The sequence below is a fragment of the Doryrhamphus excisus genome, linkage group LG16, assembly GCF_037039965.1.
Source record: "Doryrhamphus excisus strain RoL-2023G ecotype Guam linkage group LG16, RoL_Dexc_Guam_v1.1, whole genome shotgun sequence".
Taxonomy (NCBI): Eukaryota; Metazoa; Chordata; class Actinopteri; order Syngnathiformes; family Syngnathidae; genus Doryrhamphus; species Doryrhamphus excisus.
Window position 1 is genome coordinate 12,689,558 of NC_136372.1, and position 19,297 is coordinate 12,708,854.

The 19,297-nt window shown below is 42.2% G+C and overlaps 1 protein-coding gene and 1 long non-coding RNA gene across 2 annotated transcripts; one reads left to right on the plus strand and one right to left on the minus strand.

Moving 5' to 3' along the window:
- The first annotated feature begins 373 nt into the window (after window positions 1–373).
- Window positions 374–5,127, plus strand: LOC144901904 (uncharacterized). The gene is made up of 5 exons (XR_013630064.1): window positions 374–546; window positions 808–893; window positions 2,441–2,504; window positions 4,714–4,787; window positions 4,938–5,127. It is a non-coding gene; the product is annotated as an uncharacterized LOC144901904 (long non-coding RNA).
- Window positions 5,128–6,380: 1,253 nt separating this feature from the next.
- On the minus strand, window positions 6,381–18,926 carry nbr1b (NBR1 autophagy cargo receptor b). Its single transcript, XM_058049921.2, has 23 exons — window positions 18,717–18,926; window positions 18,251–18,313; window positions 17,946–17,964; window positions 17,711–17,733; window positions 17,313–17,501; window positions 16,768–16,845; window positions 16,449–16,693; window positions 16,113–16,238; window positions 15,545–15,751; window positions 14,584–14,743; window positions 13,917–14,000; window positions 13,434–13,619; window positions 13,237–13,347; window positions 12,405–12,480; window positions 11,743–11,853; window positions 11,418–11,588; window positions 11,007–11,258; window positions 10,679–10,868; window positions 10,221–10,469; window positions 10,044–10,129; window positions 9,904–9,982; window positions 9,188–9,281; window positions 6,381–9,069 (listed from the first exon to the last, which is right to left on the minus strand). The coding sequence occupies exons 1-23, from the start codon at window positions 18,816–18,818 to the stop codon at window positions 8,875–8,877; spliced, it is 3,096 nt and encodes a 1,031-aa protein (XP_057905904.2). The 5' UTR covers window positions 18,819–18,926; the 3' UTR covers window positions 6,381–8,874.
- Window positions 18,927–19,297: the final 371 nt, after the last annotated feature.

The window sequence follows — 19,297 nt, forward strand, 5'->3', positions numbered from 1 at the left end:
CCCTAAGAATTGTAGGATAATCCACTTCATTTTACCAATTTGATCTGATTGCATATTTGATCAAAACAATTTTTGATTTGACAAGATTTACTCTGTATATATTTTTTATTTGATGTTCTGTTGTTGTGCTAATTTGGAGCAGGAGGGGATAGAAAATATTCGTCACCAGCATTTCTTTCTGTTGACTTTACCAACACTGCATGCTGTCAGCTGTCCATTCTTGTGTGCGTCTTCCACAATGTCTACACAAGTGAATACAGACTGCTGTGACTAAGTCACACACAACTACGGATAGATGACAGCATGCAACGGGGGTGAATGAATAAATATTGAAATCTCATTTGTTTACATCAAGCTCAGGCGGAATCTTCCTGGTCCGACAGAAGGATGCAGGAGATGGAGGATGTCATACAACTTCCTGTCAAACAATCCCAACTAGCCCTTTAAAGCGGCGCAGCAAGAGAGCATTATGTTTCCTGGACACTAAAGAGGTCACACAGCAGCCTGCTCTCCTCTCTCAATCAACCACAGCCCAACACACACTGCGTGAGTATCCCCCTACACTTTCTTACTGCTATACCACACACTGGTATGTGTTTTCTTACTGGTACACCAGTCAGTGGGAGAAATGCATGTTAGTTGGTATATTTTTATGATATTTAGCTCAATGATCTGAGCCTTGTGGTTGATTGTAGTCCCGATGCTGTCAACTGTCAACCAACATATTCATCCCTGACTTCACCGCCTGTCTAAAAGGAGAAAAGCTCATTATTGACCAGTTGCCAACATTTACTGGGAATTATCCAGGTGCTGGTAAGATGGCAGCCATGCACTGGGAAGCCAGACGGCGTCAGAGTTTATTGGATCGTAGGATGGCGAGAGACAAACAGCAGGTAATAGTTTATTAAAATACACATTTTATACAGTATTGCATGTGTCATTAGGTCATGAACGAGTCGTTCAAAGGGTGTGAATTTTTTTACTGACTCTGGAATCATGAGTACACATCTCCATGAACTCACTGACTCTCATCCACTCTGGCTACTGCTAGGTTAATGAAACAAGGAAAGCAGCTAACATGTCAATCACAGTGCACCTCTTACTATACAGTAAGGGCATGTATTTCTATCAGTGTAGTATTTCTATCAATACAGCAAAGCATAATTGTAATTGCATCTTGAGTACCACAAATTCCTCCATGTTGGCAGGTCCCCCCTCATAATCCAATTCCTATGGCTCCTGCCCTACTTTTTGAGATGCACTGCCTTAAATCAATTATTTTCCTCTTCCTCACATGAGCTTGACAAACACGCCATTTTCACGGACTCATTGACTCACTGACTTACTGACCTATTGAACCCTGAATCATGGGTGCTCAAAGAAGACTGAAGATTCACTCATTTACTGTATAGAGTAGAATATATGGATGCTATGTGGTGGTACTGTATGGAGTAGAATGGTACAGTATATGATATGGTAGTCAGGGATGCTGTGTAGTTTGTCATAAGAGTTATCCAAGTCATTGTGAAGAAGATGTGTCCTTCATCAGCACTCTGCTTGGTCTACTTGATTATTAAAACAAGGACATGTGACACTCCTGCATGAGGTCAAGCGTACTTCCTGTCAGACATATAAAGTACATGTATCACGTTGCTCAACCCCAGCCTTCCGTTCTAACCACTACACCACTAAACTTTTATAGGTATACTTTTACAAAGTCAACATCTACTGTAAACTCAACGCCAATTCCTACTTTTATATTCCTATGAAGTGCAATTCATTCATGCAGTGGTGTGAAAAAGGGATGGCACTCAAGCTAATAAGTGATTGGCCAACCTTAGCAGCAACAAGTGCAATCAAACATTTGTGATAAATTGCAATGAGTCTCTTCCAGCACTGTGGAGGAATTATTGTGACGGCCGCATTGGAGGCTTTTCCTGCATGAAGCGCCTTTTGAAGGCAGCATCTCAATAGGACTGAGCTCAGGATGTTGTTGTGGGGTCTTTTGTGACCTCTCAGATGAGGCGTGGTTGCGCTCTTGGGGTGATTTTGGTCGGCTGGCCGCTCCTGGGAAGGTTCACCACTGTTCTATGTTTTGGTCATTTGGGGTTAATGGCTCTCACTGAGGTTGGCTGGAGTCTCGAAGCTTTAGAAACTTTTACACATTCATCTCACTTACTATAAGTTATGTTTGAACAATGACTTTTTCCATACAGGGCCATGTAGCTTTCTAATCTAAGCTGCATTTGATGTTGAGTTGTATTGTCAGTGATTAATATTTACATTTTTTTGATGATCCGAAACATTGAAGTGTGACAAACTTGCAAAAAAAAAGAAATCAGGAAGGGGCAAAGACTTTTTCACCCCACTGTATGTACTGTGTTCATTTTCCTATGTTTCTTTCATAATTCATATTATTATTACTTCTCTTTCTTTGTAGATGTTGCAAGAAAATGAGACGAGCTGCCATGCAATTGAATCCAGTGCAGCGAAGGAACAACCAGGTAGTATTATAGTATCAGTATATACCGTGTATATATACAGTGAAGAAAATAAGTATTTGAACACCCTGCTATTTTGCTATTTCTCCCACTTACAAATCATGGAGGGGTCTGAAATTTTCATCGTAGGTGCATGTCCACTGTGAGAGAGATAAACTAAAAAGAAAAATCCAGAAATCACAATGCATGATTTTTTAACAATTTATTTGTGTGATACAGCTGCTAATAAGTATTTGAACACCTGAGAAAATGAATGTTAATATTTGGTACAGTAGCCTTTGTTTGCTATTACAGAGGTCAAACGTTTCCTGTAGTTTTTCACCAGGTTTGCACACACTGCAGGAGGGATCTTGGCCCACTCCTCCACACAGATCTTCTCTAGATCAGTCAGGTTTCTGGGCTGTCGCTGAGAAACACGGAGTTTGAGCTCCCTCCAAAGATTTTCGATTGGGTTCAGGTCTGGAGACTGGCTGGGCCATGCTAGAACCTTGATATGCTTCTTACGGAGCCACTCCTTGGTTTTCCTGGCTGTGTGCTTCGGGTCGTTGTCGTGTTGGAAGACCCAGCCACGACCCATCTTCAATGCTCTGACAGAGGGAAGGAGGTTGTTCCCCAAAATCTCACAATACACGGCCCCAGTCATCCTCTCTTTAATGCAGTGCACTCGTCCTGTCCCATGTGCAGAAAAACACCCCCAAAGCATGATGCTACCACCCCCATGCTTCACAGTAGGGATGGTGTTCTTCGGATTGTACTCTTCATTCTTCTTCCTCCAAACACGCTTATTGGAATTATGACCAAAAAGTTCTATTTTGGTCTCATCTGACCATAAAACTTTCTCCCATGACTCCTCTGTATCATCCAAATGGTCATATGCAAACTTAAGACGGGCCTTGACATGTGCTGGTTTAAGCAGGGGAACCTTTCGTGCCATGCATGATTTCACATCATGACGTCTTAGTGTATTACCTACAGTAACCTTGGAAACGGTGGTCCCAGCTCTTTTCAGGTCATTGACCAAGTCCTGTCGTGTAGTTCTGGGCTGATTCCTCACCTTTCTTAGAATCATTGAGACCCCACGAGGTGATATCTTGCATGGGGCTCCACTCCGATTGAGATTGACCGTCATGTTTAGCTTCTTCCATTTTCTAATGATAGCTCCAACAGTGGACCTTTTTTCACCAAGCTGCTTGGTAATTGCTCCGTAGCCCTTTCCAGCCTTGTGGAGGTGTACAATTTTGTCTCTGGTGTCTTTGGACAGCTCTTTGGTCTTCGCCATGTTACAAGTTAAAGTCTTACTGATTGTATGGGGTGGACAGGTGTCTTTATGCAGCTAACGACCTCAAACAGGTGCATCTGATTCAGGATGATACATGGAGTGCAGGTGGACTTCTAATGGGCAGACTAACAGGTCTTTCAGGGTCAGAATTCTAGATGATACACAGGTGTTCAAATACTTATTTGCAGCTGTATCACACAAATAAATTGTTAAAAAATCATGCATTGTGATTTCTGGATTTTTCTTTTTAGTTTATCTCTCTCACAGTGGACATGCACCTACGATGAAAATTTCAGACCCCTCCATGATTTCTAAGTGGGAGAAATAGCAAAATAGCAGGGTGTTCAAATACTTATTTTCTTCACTGTACTGTATTCTGTAAACAACTCCTATACCTACACAATGACAAAGTGGGGTTCAGCAGTACTTCGCAAGTCCTCGTGAGTGCTTAGAGTGGGCATGCCCGGAGGCTAATCAGGAGAAATCCAGCTTGAATAGGTGCAGATTCTGCAAGATCTAGAAAGCTTTGTGTGTGGGCTATGGTGTGCAGCTGCGCTACGGGAGTCCACAACTCATAGCAAAACGAGCATAATAGGTCCCCTTTAATGTTGCTTTTGGATGCCAAAAACGACAGAGGACCAAATCTGCCTTTTGAAAAAGTGCAGGGGACATGACGTCCATGCTTAGCTAATATGCTAATTTGGTTAGGTAGTCCACTCTTGGAATTGAATGATTCATCTAAGGACTCAGGATTCTAACCAACCAAACCCAGGAACATGAAAGAAAAACACAAAAGTATGTGAAGCCATCTATCTGGAATGATTGCTAATGCAGCCGATGCTAAACGTCTTATCTCATCTTTACTTTCACGTGGAACGCTTTGACACGAGCTGGGAATCTCATTTCATCAGTATCAACACTTTTGACTTCTAGCTGGACAGCAGAGTCCTCATCGCAACGTGCAGACACAGGTCGGCCATGCTGCACACATCCCCAACAGATACTCAGTAGGTATCAGCAGTAAAGCCACTTCCAACATGTACATGCAGTGCAAGAGCAAATACATCTGACATATAAATACTTAAAGTACAACATGTATATGTAGTACAAGAGCAGATACTGTACATCTGACATAGAAATGTGTATGTGTCTTTCAGTCTTTGCAGTACAAACAGCAGTGGTGAGGGAAAGATGATGGAAGGTGATTGTGTACGTCTGCACTTTGAAATGGAAGCTAACCTTTTTTTCAGGGTTTGTTAAAGTGGGGGGGTGTTTGTTTTGGCTTGATGCACAAATACAATTTATTTCTCGTGGAAATCAATCATCTATCAATAAATAATCATCTATTTATAGACGACGACATTAAGGATTTTACTTTTTACACCATCGTCTGTCATGAAGGGTAGAAGCCTGTATGTTACACCAGTATACTGTATGATATCCCATATCTACATACACGAGATCTCATACATGCACGAGATCTCATCCATACATGATATCTAATATACACATATCTCATACAGTATATACATGAGATCTCATATATGCAGGATCTCAGTCATACATAAAGTCTCACACATACATGAGCTCTCATACATACATGATATCTCCTACATACTTGAGATCTCATATGGCAACAATTAATTTCATTTAACATGATATCTCATATATACATACAATGCAGGTATCTCATATATATATGATATATCAAGCATATGTCAAGAATTCCTTTCATTTTTACAGTAAGCCGAGAGCCAATGACAAAGCAGCTGTGGGCTGCAAATGGCCCCTGGCTGACACACACACACACACACACACACACACACATATACATATATATATATATATATATATATATACACACATATACATATATACATATACATTCATTTTCTATACCACGGGCATGCTGGAGCCTATCCCAGCTGTCTTTGGGCGAGAGGTGGGGTACATTCCCGGTCTAAGAAGAAGCAGAGTGAGTGAAAGGAAAGCAGTTTCCCACAAGTAGCATGTAGTGGCCGTGGTCTGTGTCAATTTAAGGCAGCCAATAAGAAAACAGGATCGGCGTATAGTAGCGCCTAGTAGAGGTGGTGGTCTGTGTCAAGTTAAAAGAGGAACAGTGTATAACTTGGGTGCCTTTAAAGGTATAATGAAAACAACGGACAGCAGTGAGGAACATTTGGATCATGGGGAGTTCTATTGTCAGTGGTCTGAAGAGATATGTGTGGAACTTCAAGCTTCTGTGTAGCATCAGCTGGGATGGACAAGAAGGTGGGGAGAACTGTAAGTTGTGCCATTCCTGATGCAGAAGCTGTAAACCAGTCCGGAACCAGCAGACATCCTGGTTATTTGACTTGGTGGGAACAGTTTTGGTTTTGACGACCAGAACACATTTGAACTGCAGCTGAGGGTGAAGATGGAGCTGACTTCCATCATGAACTTGAATGGAGAAATCAAGGAAGAGAATCAATGCCGCCATAGGTGGGTTCTTGAATCACTTGAACCCATGTGAGAAATTTTCTGAAATACTAGATAGGACATAGGAGTATTGCTGAAACACTAACTTAAACCCACAGTTTGCTAGTACTAGCTGTATAAATGTATTTATTGAAATACACTCTTATGTTGTTGTAAGTATGATTTTATTGTCTTGGATTACTTTTGTCCCAACTTAATGAGGATTTGAACAAATCACAGAGGAAATACTAACACACACAATGAAAAGACATCCACATCGTCAAATACAGAAAAAGTCTTTCCAGTCCCTCACAGCGCGGATATGAATATTGAAAGATAGAAATATAGATATAGCGTATGCTTGCATTGTGTGTGCCATGTGATTCTACGTGATAGAACAAGCTTTATTATCATTCATCCATCAAAGACATGAATGTTTTTCAATGGAATGTCTTTCAAAATAAACATCTTGGTCTTGTCAATCATCCACAAATATGCATATTTATATCATACAATAATCATAGTGACACAATCTTTCTATTATATACATAGAAAAAGTCCCAACTATATACATGTTGAAGTCAAAGCATGGCATTGTACACAATGCTTGTGCATGCCCGTGTTATAGTAGTTGTAGTAGTAGTAGTATTCAAGCATATTTTCAAAGTGCACCTCAGCACAATTTAATCCCTCGATATTTGACTTGTACTATTGACAGTAGTGTACTATTGATTGTACTAACATTGACAATAAACATAGGGTACAGGGCAAGATGGCGTTCTTCCTTTACGTGAGAACAAAGTAGAAATATTCATTCCCCTTTCAGCATGACGTGTACAAACACATACAGTAGCACCTAGCAAGCTAACCAAGAAAGACAAAATCACTTACAGCGTGTATGTTTCCTCACCAAAAGCACCCAATTTCAATCACTCCACTTTTTTATTTTTATGTTTACACACAGAAAGCAAGCAGTGGGACACAATATGGTGGCCATGAGCTACAGTAGCAATGGCCATAATAACACAGCAGCATGTGTATCTACAAAACTATATCACCATCAGCTTCATCTTTCATGCTGCCAAAAGCCCACACTAACATCTACACCATATTAACTAAGGCGTGGTCTACCGCCTCCATATAAACTAAGGTGTGGTCTACCATTTAGTCTACCGCTTCCATATGAACTAAAGTATGGTCTCCCACCTCCATATAAGTAAAATGTGGTCTACCGTGTCCATATAAACTAAGGTGCATTTTTATCACATCGTCTCCTGCTTATTCAAGGTCAGGTCGTGGGGGCAGCAGCATAAGCAGGTAAGCCTAGACTTCTTGTCTATTGCGTCTAGCTCCTCCTAGTGGATCCCGAGGAGATCCCCAGGACAGTTGAGAGACATAGGCTGTGTTTGAATTCGGGGTCTGCATCCTAAAAGTGCACATTTGTAGGCTGCATGACATCATTTTGCTGCCCGAAGGCTGTCTGAATTAGAACGTCCACAAAGGCTCCTCAAAATGTGTCCTCCTTCTCCATTGAGAAGAAGTCTGCATTCAAACCAACCTGCACATGTCCCAACATTCTTTGCGTGCTCCCATTCGGCCGTTAAAAAGTCAACATTATGGTGCAAAGATCAAAGAATCAAGCTTAAATATTGATTAAATATTAATTTCTTTAGGCTACTGGCACAGTAGGATGCAGACCCCGAATTCAAACACAGCCATAGTCTCTCCAACGTGTCCTGGGTTTTTCCTGAGACCTACCGGTTGGACATGCCCTCAACGCCTCCGTGTTGGGACGGGACGTGTCCTGGAGGCACCCTGACAGCATCTGGCTCCTCTCAATGGGGAGGAGCAGCGCTTCTACTCCAGGTTTCTCCTGGATGCCAATATTTCTCACCTCTTCTCGAAGGGGCAGCCCAGCCACCCCAGTTTGTAGTGTTTTGTGTTTTTTTGTGATTTTTTTAATTTAAATACAGATGGTAGTATTTAATGAGTACTAAGTGTTACGTTACGCTGCCAGTAAATCAACAGACTTCAGATCATTGATGATGTGACATTTTTTACGGAGCAGCAAAACCCAATCCTTTTGTTGTGGACTATTAAAGCAAGAAAATAGTACTTATTGTCAGTGTATTTTTAGATGTATTTTGTTGTTGTCTACGGGGTGTTTTATTGTGAAGAGTGATAAGATCTTGCCACTTGTGCCGCTCTCTCACGCTCATCTCTGTCCAACTGTTTGAGTTAAAGAAGCTCAAAAAAAGGAGGGGGAAGGCAAAGATGAGTGGGGCCAAATAAAGCAGCTGTATATATAAAGGTCATGTGACGACATGAGCTTCTCTAGCCATGAGCCGCTGAAAAGTGCTTGGACACCCTGCTGACATCACACCATTTCAATACAAGCCGACTTGTACTCATTGTGTGTATTTTTTACTTAGTACTTGTACCTGTCTGTGTATTTTCTGTTTAGGACTTGATGTGTGTTTTCTACTTGGGGCGTGTACTAAACTAATGTATTTTTTTGCCTAGGACTTGTATTAGTGTGTATTTTTCTACTTGGGGCATGTACTAATTGTATGTATTTTCTGCTTCTGACTTCTATTGGTGCGTATGATCTACTTGAAAGGTACCAGCGTGTACTTGTCAGTAGCGTGTGGAGTACCAGTCGTTGTCAGTGAGCTGGACGAGTTCGTTGACAACGTCTAGCAGGTTGTAGTTGTGCTTCTTCAGCAAGCGCTGGTTGAGGGGCCGGTCCCCAAAGCCCATCTCCAGGAGCACGGCCATCATGGTGTCCTGCGTGCACGCGTCCACTGGGTGCTTGGTACTTGGTTGACATTGCTGAAATATATTTTTGGGTACATTCACTAAAGCGGCAGGGCAATTATTTGACAAAAACATCAAACAGGACAAACATGTGAAGTTGACTTCGTAAAATCATGTGCAAAGTATAAAATACCTGCGTGGGCCCTTGTCCAGTGAACAGCGCTTTGTAGGCGGAGGCGGCCACTGACAGAGCTCCTTTAACCAGATCACTGGTGACACCTGCATGCCTGACACAGGTCACAGCAAGGTCAAACATCGTTTCCTTGGATACCATGCTGTTCATTTTACAATCATGGTTATACAAAACCCGTTATACAATAAAAGGTAACACTGCTCCTGTATGACCTGCTGTGAGGCATTCAGGTTCAGACAAGACAATGCTGGACACCAGGGATGTTGGTGTTGGATCAGTCCACTTCATGCATGCCAACACCTTGTGTGAGCCTCGTGTGGGTCATTCAGGTGTTTTCATGTCAAAGGTTCCCACGGGTGTGTACATGTGTCTTTTTGATCTTGCTAGCACTGCAGGGTCTCAATGCATGACGGCAAAATGTCTTACTAATGCTGTTCCTGCTCCCAACTCCCTTGACATCATTAAGCAGCTCCTCCCTTGCCACGTTTCTCTGAAACATCTTTACGGAAATCCAAAAAAATCTATTTGGAATACGTGCAGATTGTTGAAGATCTAGAAAGCTTTCTGTTGTTGTTATGATGTGTAGATGCTATATATGCGTCCACAACTCAATACATGTTTTAAAACGTGTTTTCAGATTGTCAGGCAACACATTGGGGACAATTCCCAATGGTCCTATTTAAGTTTCTTCTACCACGTTTGTGCACGTTTCTTACCTGGGCTCCTCAGCGGTGTCTTCATCTGGGGCTGCAGTAGCATGTGAAACATCAGACTCTTTCTTTTCAGCAGAAGAGGCTGGAAGAAGCATATGATTGACTGCAAGAACATTTCAGTGATGCAAACATCAGGATATTACCATCATGAGTTTGATAATGTTCAGAGTGTTCCACATCCTCCACAGCTGCAGCACCTTCTTCCACTCCTTTTCCAATGCACTCTGGACTATGGACGTGAAAATACATCCACTTTAGGCCACATGCATGTCAGGCAGCACATGTTCATCCACACCATGGAGCATGACATCCATCCTGACCTTGTTACAAGAGTGGCTGGAGGTGGCATCAGGACCTCAGGTGTCAGGGGCTCATCGTCCAGCGTCTGAGATGTGCAAAGCATGTCGTTTGCGCTACTGTTGCTCAACATCTCTGTTCCTGCAGCTGTGGCCTCCAGCGCTTTGCCCTGTTCCTCTCCATGAGAGTTACTGGCACCAAGTTGAGAGGTCAGGGTTTCTGGGTCTGTGTGGGTACTAGCTGGGGTGTCACCAGGTTGTGACAGAGCAGAGCTGGAACATTTAGTCCAAAACAAAGTGGATGTTACATATTGTAATGTACACAGTATTACATTCTAACTACATTTATAGGACAGAAAAGTGGAAAAAGCATAATAGGTCTCCGTTAAAAGCCACAGAGGCATGCAGCGTGAACATGTTTGTATAGAATACATATACATACAATATATAGTGTAAATATTGTCCAAAGGTAAATAGTGTACCTGTACATGGACTCTCCCAGTGGCCGGCTGGTGTCAAAGCAGTCAGGAAGGATGATGATGTAATCCTCTGAGGAGGTGGAGGATGAGCGACTCCTCATTCTTTCTTTCTTTTTGCCTCCCTTGTTGACATCTGCTTCTTTCTCACATTCCCTTGCGGTGGGCTGCACACTGTGCGGGCCCCCAGCTTCGGCTGGGATCAAAAGGGGACAACTGGTATAATTTGCAATAATTCGGAACACCCCTAGTAAATATACATAGAATTATAAACATCCCTGTGGGTCCCCATAATGTGTCATATATATACTGTATATCATGTCTTTGTACTGACCTATGGTGGTGCACTCCAGAGGTGTGGAGTGGGTGGGTGCAGTGTGAAGTGCTATCGGTACTGAGCTGGGGCCAGCCACTTGGGCTGGGATCACAGACAGAGGAGCAGGTAGGGAGGCTTTAAGAGGGGATGGAAGGCATGACTTCAGCACAGCGGGAGGTTTCGTGGGGTTGTGGGTGCTGGCAGCGGTGTTACTGTCCGGGATTTCATCACTTTTCACACTGGAGCCAACCTCAACAGCCGGACGTACCACTGTGAGCAAGCAAAATGTATACAATGCAATACAATACATAATGTAATACATGAACAATATGTAATTAATGAACTTAAGATAATACAAAAGTTAATGCAGAATGTAAGGTTGTTTTATGATATTATAAGGAGAATTAGAACAGGTTCCCGCATGTTTACCTGCACCAGAGCAGGATCCCCGCATCAAGGTGTGATCAGGAGCTTCCTCCAAAGTCATTGAGCGAATGAGCGTCTCACAAACAAACTGAGTTCCACTGATGTCCTCTCCTCCCTCTTCTTGTGCCGGGACTCCACTGTCCTCCGCAGCACAAACCACCTCACGAGGAACATCTGATGCCACACAGTATCATAGTAAAACATCTTTCATCTGACAACAAGCACACATCATCCTCATAAAGAACTTTTCTTCATTCACAAAACAAGACGCCAACATTCATAGACCAGGGTCTCAATATAAATATCATTAACAGTAATCAATGCTTACCCATGATGCTATTGATCATTTCAGTCTCTTCTTGGATCAGCCCCAAAGAGGGGCTGACTTTGTCCTGCAGGTAGCCATCTTGTGGAAGAGGAGAGATGCAGGGAGTCCTGTCTGAAAGACACAAATACAAATAAGACCGCATGAGTACATATACAGACTGTATATTACACATTCATATACACACATACTGTATATTACACATACATTCATAAACATCATACATAGTCTATACATAAATTCATATGTATTACACATACAGTCATATATACTACACAGTGTATACACATACATACATCCTTATTTATTGCATACATAAATCATATACACAGTCTATATTTTCTTTCCTGCTACCCAGGATTTGAAAAAGTATTAAGAAAGTGATCATATCTACATATATACAGTATTTCTTTACAGTATTTGTACAGTACAGAGTGAACTTGATACTGAAAGCATGAAAATGCAAGGATATGGAGAGCTGTGAGGCAACTAAGCATATTCAAGTGTCAAAGTGCATGCTTAGTAAGAACAATGTGTACATGTTGGCAGGTCTGCACTAACACTGCAAGTACTCCCTGCCTCTCTCACCCCCCCAAACGTTCCCGCACATACACAAAATGTTAGTATAGATTATACACAAATATTACACATATACATCTTCTTACCTGTTGGGGTGTTATTCGGGGCACTCTCCAACTCTTGAACAATGTTGATGTCCAACAACTCGAAAGAGAGAAGATCCTGAGAGAAGAAAAGAAAAGGAGAAAAAGGGAAGGGGAGTATTTAACAGCAGGATCAATACCACTGCAATACTCACATACTTGACAGTTAGATGGTTTGCTGTTGCCGCACATGTGATGGTGAATATACACACATCACAATGTTAACAGCAGTTGACTGCAAAAATTGATGCTAGAATTGTATTTGTTGACCAAAAGAGTGAGCTCATTCCTCTGTAAGCCAGTCATTAGTACACCTTCAGTCATGATGGATGACCCCTGCAACATCCCCACCGTTTGACGCCCCTGTACAATCGGAAGCTCCATTGTTTCACTGAAGGATGGTGATGGTGCCCCTTCACTGTGCTGTGTGGAAAACATCTCAGGTGGGATCTCCTTGCCATGCCAGTAAGGTTGGAAGCATCAAGGCCGTCAACAGAGAAGAAAACATTCTTCCAGTCATTTTATAATGTCCGTGTTTGCTAATTTCAAACAGCCGTCTGTTGGTGGCTTTGAAGGAAACGAGGCCTTTGAAGAGCTTTTATTGATGGTCATTGGACTGCACCATTAAAATATATATATTATACTTTATATACTTTTTTAATGAATTAATTATGAATTAAATGAACCTGCACAATGTGGGATACCTTGTACAGTACATCTTCTACATGTGGTGTATCTGTTATGGGTTCTCCATGATTACTGCTCTTACTCAATCTCTCCATTCTCATTAGCTGCGAGGAGGCTGTCAGTACACTCTAACAATGCAGATAAATACCTGTGCAGTCAGCAGGTCCACAGAGGGGATGAAGTACTCTTCTCCGCTGTCTACCGCCAATGGAGGCTGTTTTCTAGATGCTGTACCGCCCTTTGGCAGTGGGTTTTTACCCTGTTGGTGCAGTATTACTTCAATAGTGATAGACAGTGTCTGTGTCGCACACCGTACTTTTCAAGTCATTTTGCATGCTTTCTTACCTGCGGCGTGACACAGGGAGATACAAGTATCCCATCTGCCAACATAGGGGCAGGTGCCAGGGGGTCAACCAAAATGCTGCACCAGACCCTGGGTCCAAACTGCTCTCCAGCATGAGCCAGGCGCCAGTGAGAGGTGTAGGAACCGTCCATTGAGGGAGCACATAGTGCTACACTCACTATACCGACCTGGCAAAGGATCATGCACAAGACACGTCATTCCAAGCCAATAACACAGATCATGCTAACGTTGCCAGTGAAAGCACCACTGCCTTGTGAAGAAACATGCAAATGGCTTCAATGTGTTTAATAAGCAACAGGCAAACAATATCAGAGTATGAGGTGGGAAGGGTAACTCCATGATGACACCACATTGTGTTGGCAAAAAGAGCAGCCAAAGCTCCATTTGGAAGCACAATGACCCTGATGATGATGTTCTACCAGGAGCATCTGTAGGAGGAAGTGACTAACTCGTTAGCATCTCACCTGTCCTGGCTGGAGAAAGGGAACGGATACTTCTCTCCAACGATCTCCAGATCCCACTGCCAGGTTTCCCCACATGAACTTCAGCTGCAGGAAGCAAATATCGGAGTAGGTACAACGTCATCACTGTCATCACTTCAAAAACTACTAGAAACTAGCCACAATGCTGTTATTAATGGGGGGGGGGGGCTCCAACCAGTTAGTCATGGTTTTCTACTACCCATCTTCATGCTAAAGTAGTACAAATCGACTTTGGTTTGTAGTAAAGCTTGAAATCATCCTATTAGCATTTGTTCTACTGGCTTTCAAAGCAATGTGAAGGCTGCCTTGCTTTCTATGACTTCATTGAAGAAACGTAGTTTAGAATTTGGGGGGAAAATCACGATTCCTGGGATAGTCACATGACAACCTCTCCTAAATGCTTCCATTAAGAGACTTGATGAGTTGTACCCTTATTTACCACAAGCAGTGTGGGAACTGTCAAGCACTTTGTTTATACTAAAGCCAATCCATTCTTCTCCTTCCAAGTGTTACGATGTCTTATGGATTAATATATTATCTTTCAAGCAAATCTTCTGTCCAACCACCTCAGATGTGAAAAGAAAGTGAAGCTGCAGATGAAAATCATATACTAATGTTTACCTTGACGCTTAATAAAGTATCTATTTACCTTGGTGTCAGCGCTCCAACTCATTGTTCCGGTGTTCCTCATCTTCCAGTACTTGATGAACTTGGTCCCAGGACGCAGGCGGGTCCCATCAGGAAGGTTCTCATCCAGAAATGTAGCAGTCATGGTGGGAACCATCAGGGGACAGGGACGCTTTGGTCGCCTGGTTGAAAATGAAAGGAGATGTGTACTTACTGCATATTTCTCTGTTTTTTATTTGGATGAATTATTATTATTATTATGATGTACGTATGCACTCTCTATGTACCCTGCTGAGTTACTTTACCATTTTGGAAGAGGACCTCTTTGTCCCTTCATGGTTAAAGCCCAAAAAGTAATTGTATGGTATTCATTGTATTAGTCATTGTATATATGAAGTGTACCCCAGTGTGAGCGATGAAATGGCTTCTGTGAATAATAATACATGTGGCAGTATTTTATGCACGCTATAAACCTTGCAATCCAACCCGCCTTGCTGTTCCCAACGTTACTCGCTCGTGACGAGGCTTTTTTCCATGGAAGTTGAACATCTACTGCTGTGTTAATGTCTCAGCAGACGCTGTAGTATTTGATCAAAGTTACTTAAGAGTTGTCAGATCAAAACACTCCATAGGACTTATGGCAGCAGCATCTACGGTATTTCACTACTTCCTGGTACTACACTATGCATCATGGCAGGTGCCATTCTCTCAGTGTAAACATAAAGCTTATCTGTTTTCATCGATAATCAGTAGCCGCAGCTACAACTGCCCTCATTATTTCAACTTTGATCATTTTGACTTTTTGTTTCACTTTGTGGACAGTTGAAGAGTCCAAGGCATCATGTTCTGCATTGTTTTGTGACTCAGATGAATACAAAAGTCTGGTTCTCCACTCCTGTATGTGTTTTCTTCCAAGTCATGTTCAAATATGGTGTCATCTAACGATGCCAATGCTATTTATGGACTGGTCTTTGGTCACCTACTCAGGGCTGCTGTGCTGTGATGCTCGAGGCTGAAGAAGGACAGGAGAAGAGCTTCCATCGCGATGGGAGGAGCTCCACTGTATGCCACGTCTCTCCATCCTCAGCTGTTTACGGATCTCTTTGACTTCGGCCTTCAGCAGGCGCTTTTCTGCTTTTAGACGTTGCTTCTCCGCCTTACGGAAGCTGCGGTCTCCTCGCCTGTAGAACCTGAACGCAACACCGTCATATCAAGAAAAGGACAAAGTACATTGTACTGCTTTCAATGAGGTATATATTAACTCAGGTTTAAGCTACTTCACATGTAATGTACAGCATTTGTAATGTAGAGAGAACTGGGTACACATGCTCCCTATTAAGTCATTTCACACCAACATTATGATAATGTATCTATATAATATGCTGATATTGGAAGCTTTATCACATAATGACTACCACTTTATAGTCAAGAGACTAAAATAATATTTTGGATAACAAATTAGCAGGTTTGTGTGAATGTCAAAGGAATATGCAGGGATCTACTGCAACGCCATGAGTATAGAACACTCGCCCCATCATGGGGGTGCCTTACCTGCTGTGATCAGGGGCAGGTGATCCATGCTCGGGGATAGACAGGGGAGTTCTGGCTCTCACCAAATTGTGACTTGGGTCATGAGAGAAACTGCAAGGCTCGCATAGAGTACACGATGTACACACACTGTGACGGAATATTGAAAGGAAAAAGCAATTATTCATGCAGTGCACATGACTTACTCTGCAATGCATACTTTACAACCAATGGCAATATTATGTAATATTACTATTAGTATTTCACTGACTGAAATAAGTACTTTGTTGATCCTGGATTTATTAACATACTATTAATTCATAAAATGCCTAGTGTCTGATATCATTGATCCTCAACTACCTGCACTGGTAGCCTCCACCTGTGGTCTGTCCTCTGCAGGAGGAGCAAGGAGGAGTGGAAGAGGATGGAGCCCCAGGCAGGGTCGAGGAAGAAATCTCAGGTACCACCTCCGCTCCAGCTATTGCTTCCCCTCTACTCCCCCCTGCTCCCTCAGCCCCTCCCCCCAGGGGCTTGTGGATACAGCACTGTCCAGAAAACTCTCTGCAGATTTTCTCCACAGCCTCGCGGACCACCTGGTCTTTAAACTGAGGAGATGGTGGGGGGGAGACGCCATCAGACACACAGCCAAACTTGTGCTTGGAATAAGTGATTATTCTACCTTCTCCATGTAAGATGTGAACCAGGCTGGAGGAGTCTTGTCTTCCTCTCTAGTCCCTTTCACTTCTTTCATCATCACCTGATTGGAAAGACATGCAGATCAATAAGCATATGTTCTACAGGAGATTGGAGGTTGGATTGCATGATCTTCCTCTTTCAGCGTTTTGTGTTGTTTCTTGCAACATATGAAGCAGAAATGTAAGCCATTGAAGACAAAGGACTCTGTCTGTGCAGAATTTCAATCTCCCATGTTTCTTTTTGGCTGATACATTGAAGGTTAGCTTACCATGTTGGGGAAGCCAACCAAACACCACCTTCCCCTCCATTCCTCACACTCATCCAATCACCAGCCAGAACGCATTCACGGTCTCACAAAAAGTCTGATTTTTTTAACTCATGACAAAAATGTGCATTTTCCCAATTCGGGTGTATTCTGGCTGAAGAGCCGTGGGTTGCCGACCTCTGTCCAAGGTCCATCACCAAAGTCCATCTAAGGTGAAATACTGCTGCTTACAAGCCATTCAAAGAAATATAGTGGATGCCTACCATGCCTTGTTCTGGCACTGCAGCCTGAACCTTGCGACTGACCACCTGGGCAAGAGTAGGACAGTGCTGAGGGGGTCTGAAGCCCCTCTTTGGCTCTGTAACACTGGCCTTGGAGCTGGAGACCCTCGCAGGATGGCCACGCGTTTCGTACACGTTCATGTGCAGTCGATTTCCCTGCCTGGCTGCACTCTGGAAGAAAAAGCAGTTAGTTGAACATGACATACTAAAAATAAACGATTGTGTACACTAACGCATGCGTGCTTTTGTAAGTGATAAAGTGACATCAGTCCATGAAGAGATTTAAAAACAAATGATAAGGTCTGAAAGAAAGAACAGCCATAGGAGATAAAGTCCTGTGTGAGTAAAAAATCTCTTTAGCATGAAGCAATGAAACATACCTTCAGTGCCTCTTCATATTCCACTGAAAGAAAAGCAGAAACACGAATTTGATGATGAAATCTACATGCATTCTTTCAACACGAGTCAGTGAGCCACAACACTGACAGTAAACACTGATATTGCAAATGCTGTATTGAAAAATAATATAAACCATAAAATTTGTTTTCACTTTGGATTTACTGTATATATGATGAGCTAGCAAAGAGCATCTAAAAACAGCTGCTGGAGACTTACCTTGACTGTTGATGGACACCTAGCAGAACAACAAGAACAACAAGGTGTTATCTTACTGGACAGCTTCTACCAACACATACACTTCCAATGGATGCAACAATAATACAGTACTAAGCAATACTTCATTATTTCACTGCACTAAAAGATAACATTCAACGAATCATTTACAGTTTTACTGTACGGAAAGGTAATATTCATGGTATAATTCATGCAAGGGTAACATTTATGTAATTCATGTAAGGGTAGCATTTATGTCATACATGTACAGTAAATGTGATGAGTGTTATTGTTAGAGACGTTGTCACCTCTTCGTTCTCCTCGTCAAAGTAGGTCAACTGAAGGCTGCTCAAACTAAAGGAGCGCTTCACCTGCACACACGACAGAGTGGTCAAGTCATATTTGTGTGTATGACAGATGCTGACAGTGACGTGACTTTATTTCGAGAAGACCAAGACCAGTCTGTCCATTTGAGAGGAAAGTTCCCTTTTGCAAATGGTACAGACAGCCATGTTAAAAGGATCAATTCAACTACTTCATGTGTATTAGTCATGCTAATATGTCTCTAGCTGCTAAAGCACAATGTATGAATCACTATCAGCAGTGATAGGTGTGTTTAACTGTTCGTTTTGTGATAGGTGTGTTTAGCTGTTAGCTTCGTGATATGTGTGTTTAACTGTTAGCTTAGTGATAGATGTGTTTAACTGTTAGCTTAGCGATAGGTGTGTTTAGCTGTTAGCTTAGTGATAGGTGTGTTTTTATCTATTAGCTTACCATGGCCTCCATCGAGTCCCAGCTCTTGGTCTCGGATCCCGACAGGAGGAAATTCTTGGAATTTCCCCTGAAATTGACCTTGACGTTAATATATAGATCCATGATGTGTCCACATTAAAACATATTCTTCACAAAACGACCAAGATTCGGTATAATCTCGTCAGTGCGTTGTGTTTACGTCGGCATCATGGACACGCCCACTCTGCACCTTTTGCCGGAACAACAAGCACCACTTCCGCTCAATTCCTTTCAAAATAAACGTCTGTCTTATTCAGCCTTTTTTCTTTTCTTTTTTTTGCATTTTTTTTGCAAAGCAGAATGTAACAATCTAGCGTAACAATGTACAGTGTAGCCTACATTTGTTTTTCACAACAAGTTGTGTTCTTTTAGCTGACTATTAAGCAAATGTAATAAATGTAAAAAAATCAAACGTTGTCCTTGTTTTGTCTCTTCTTATATGACGTCAGCATTGAACTAGAACCAGGTTTCATAAAAGTTTGTTTCTTCCACTAAATAACTAGAATGCAGGCGTGGAAAGGACAAACAAACAACTTAATTCTGTGTACAGCCATTTACAAAGC

What these genes read in the sequence shown, in the direction of transcription:
- nbr1b (XM_058049921.2), bottom strand. Translation starts at nt 18,818, where the DNA reads ATGGATCTATATATTAACGTCAAGGTCAATTTCAGGGGAAATTCCAAG. An exon ending in CAGTGCCAGAACAAGGCATG is followed by an intron (nt 16,846 to 17,312) that starts GTAGGCATCCAC and finishes CTTTCCAATCAG; the next exon opens with GTGATGATGAAAGAAGTGAA. An exon ending in AATGATCAATAGCATCATGG is followed by an intron (nt 11,589 to 11,742) that starts GTAAGCATTGAT and finishes GTGTGGCATCAG; the next exon opens with ATGTTCCTCGTGAGGTGGTT.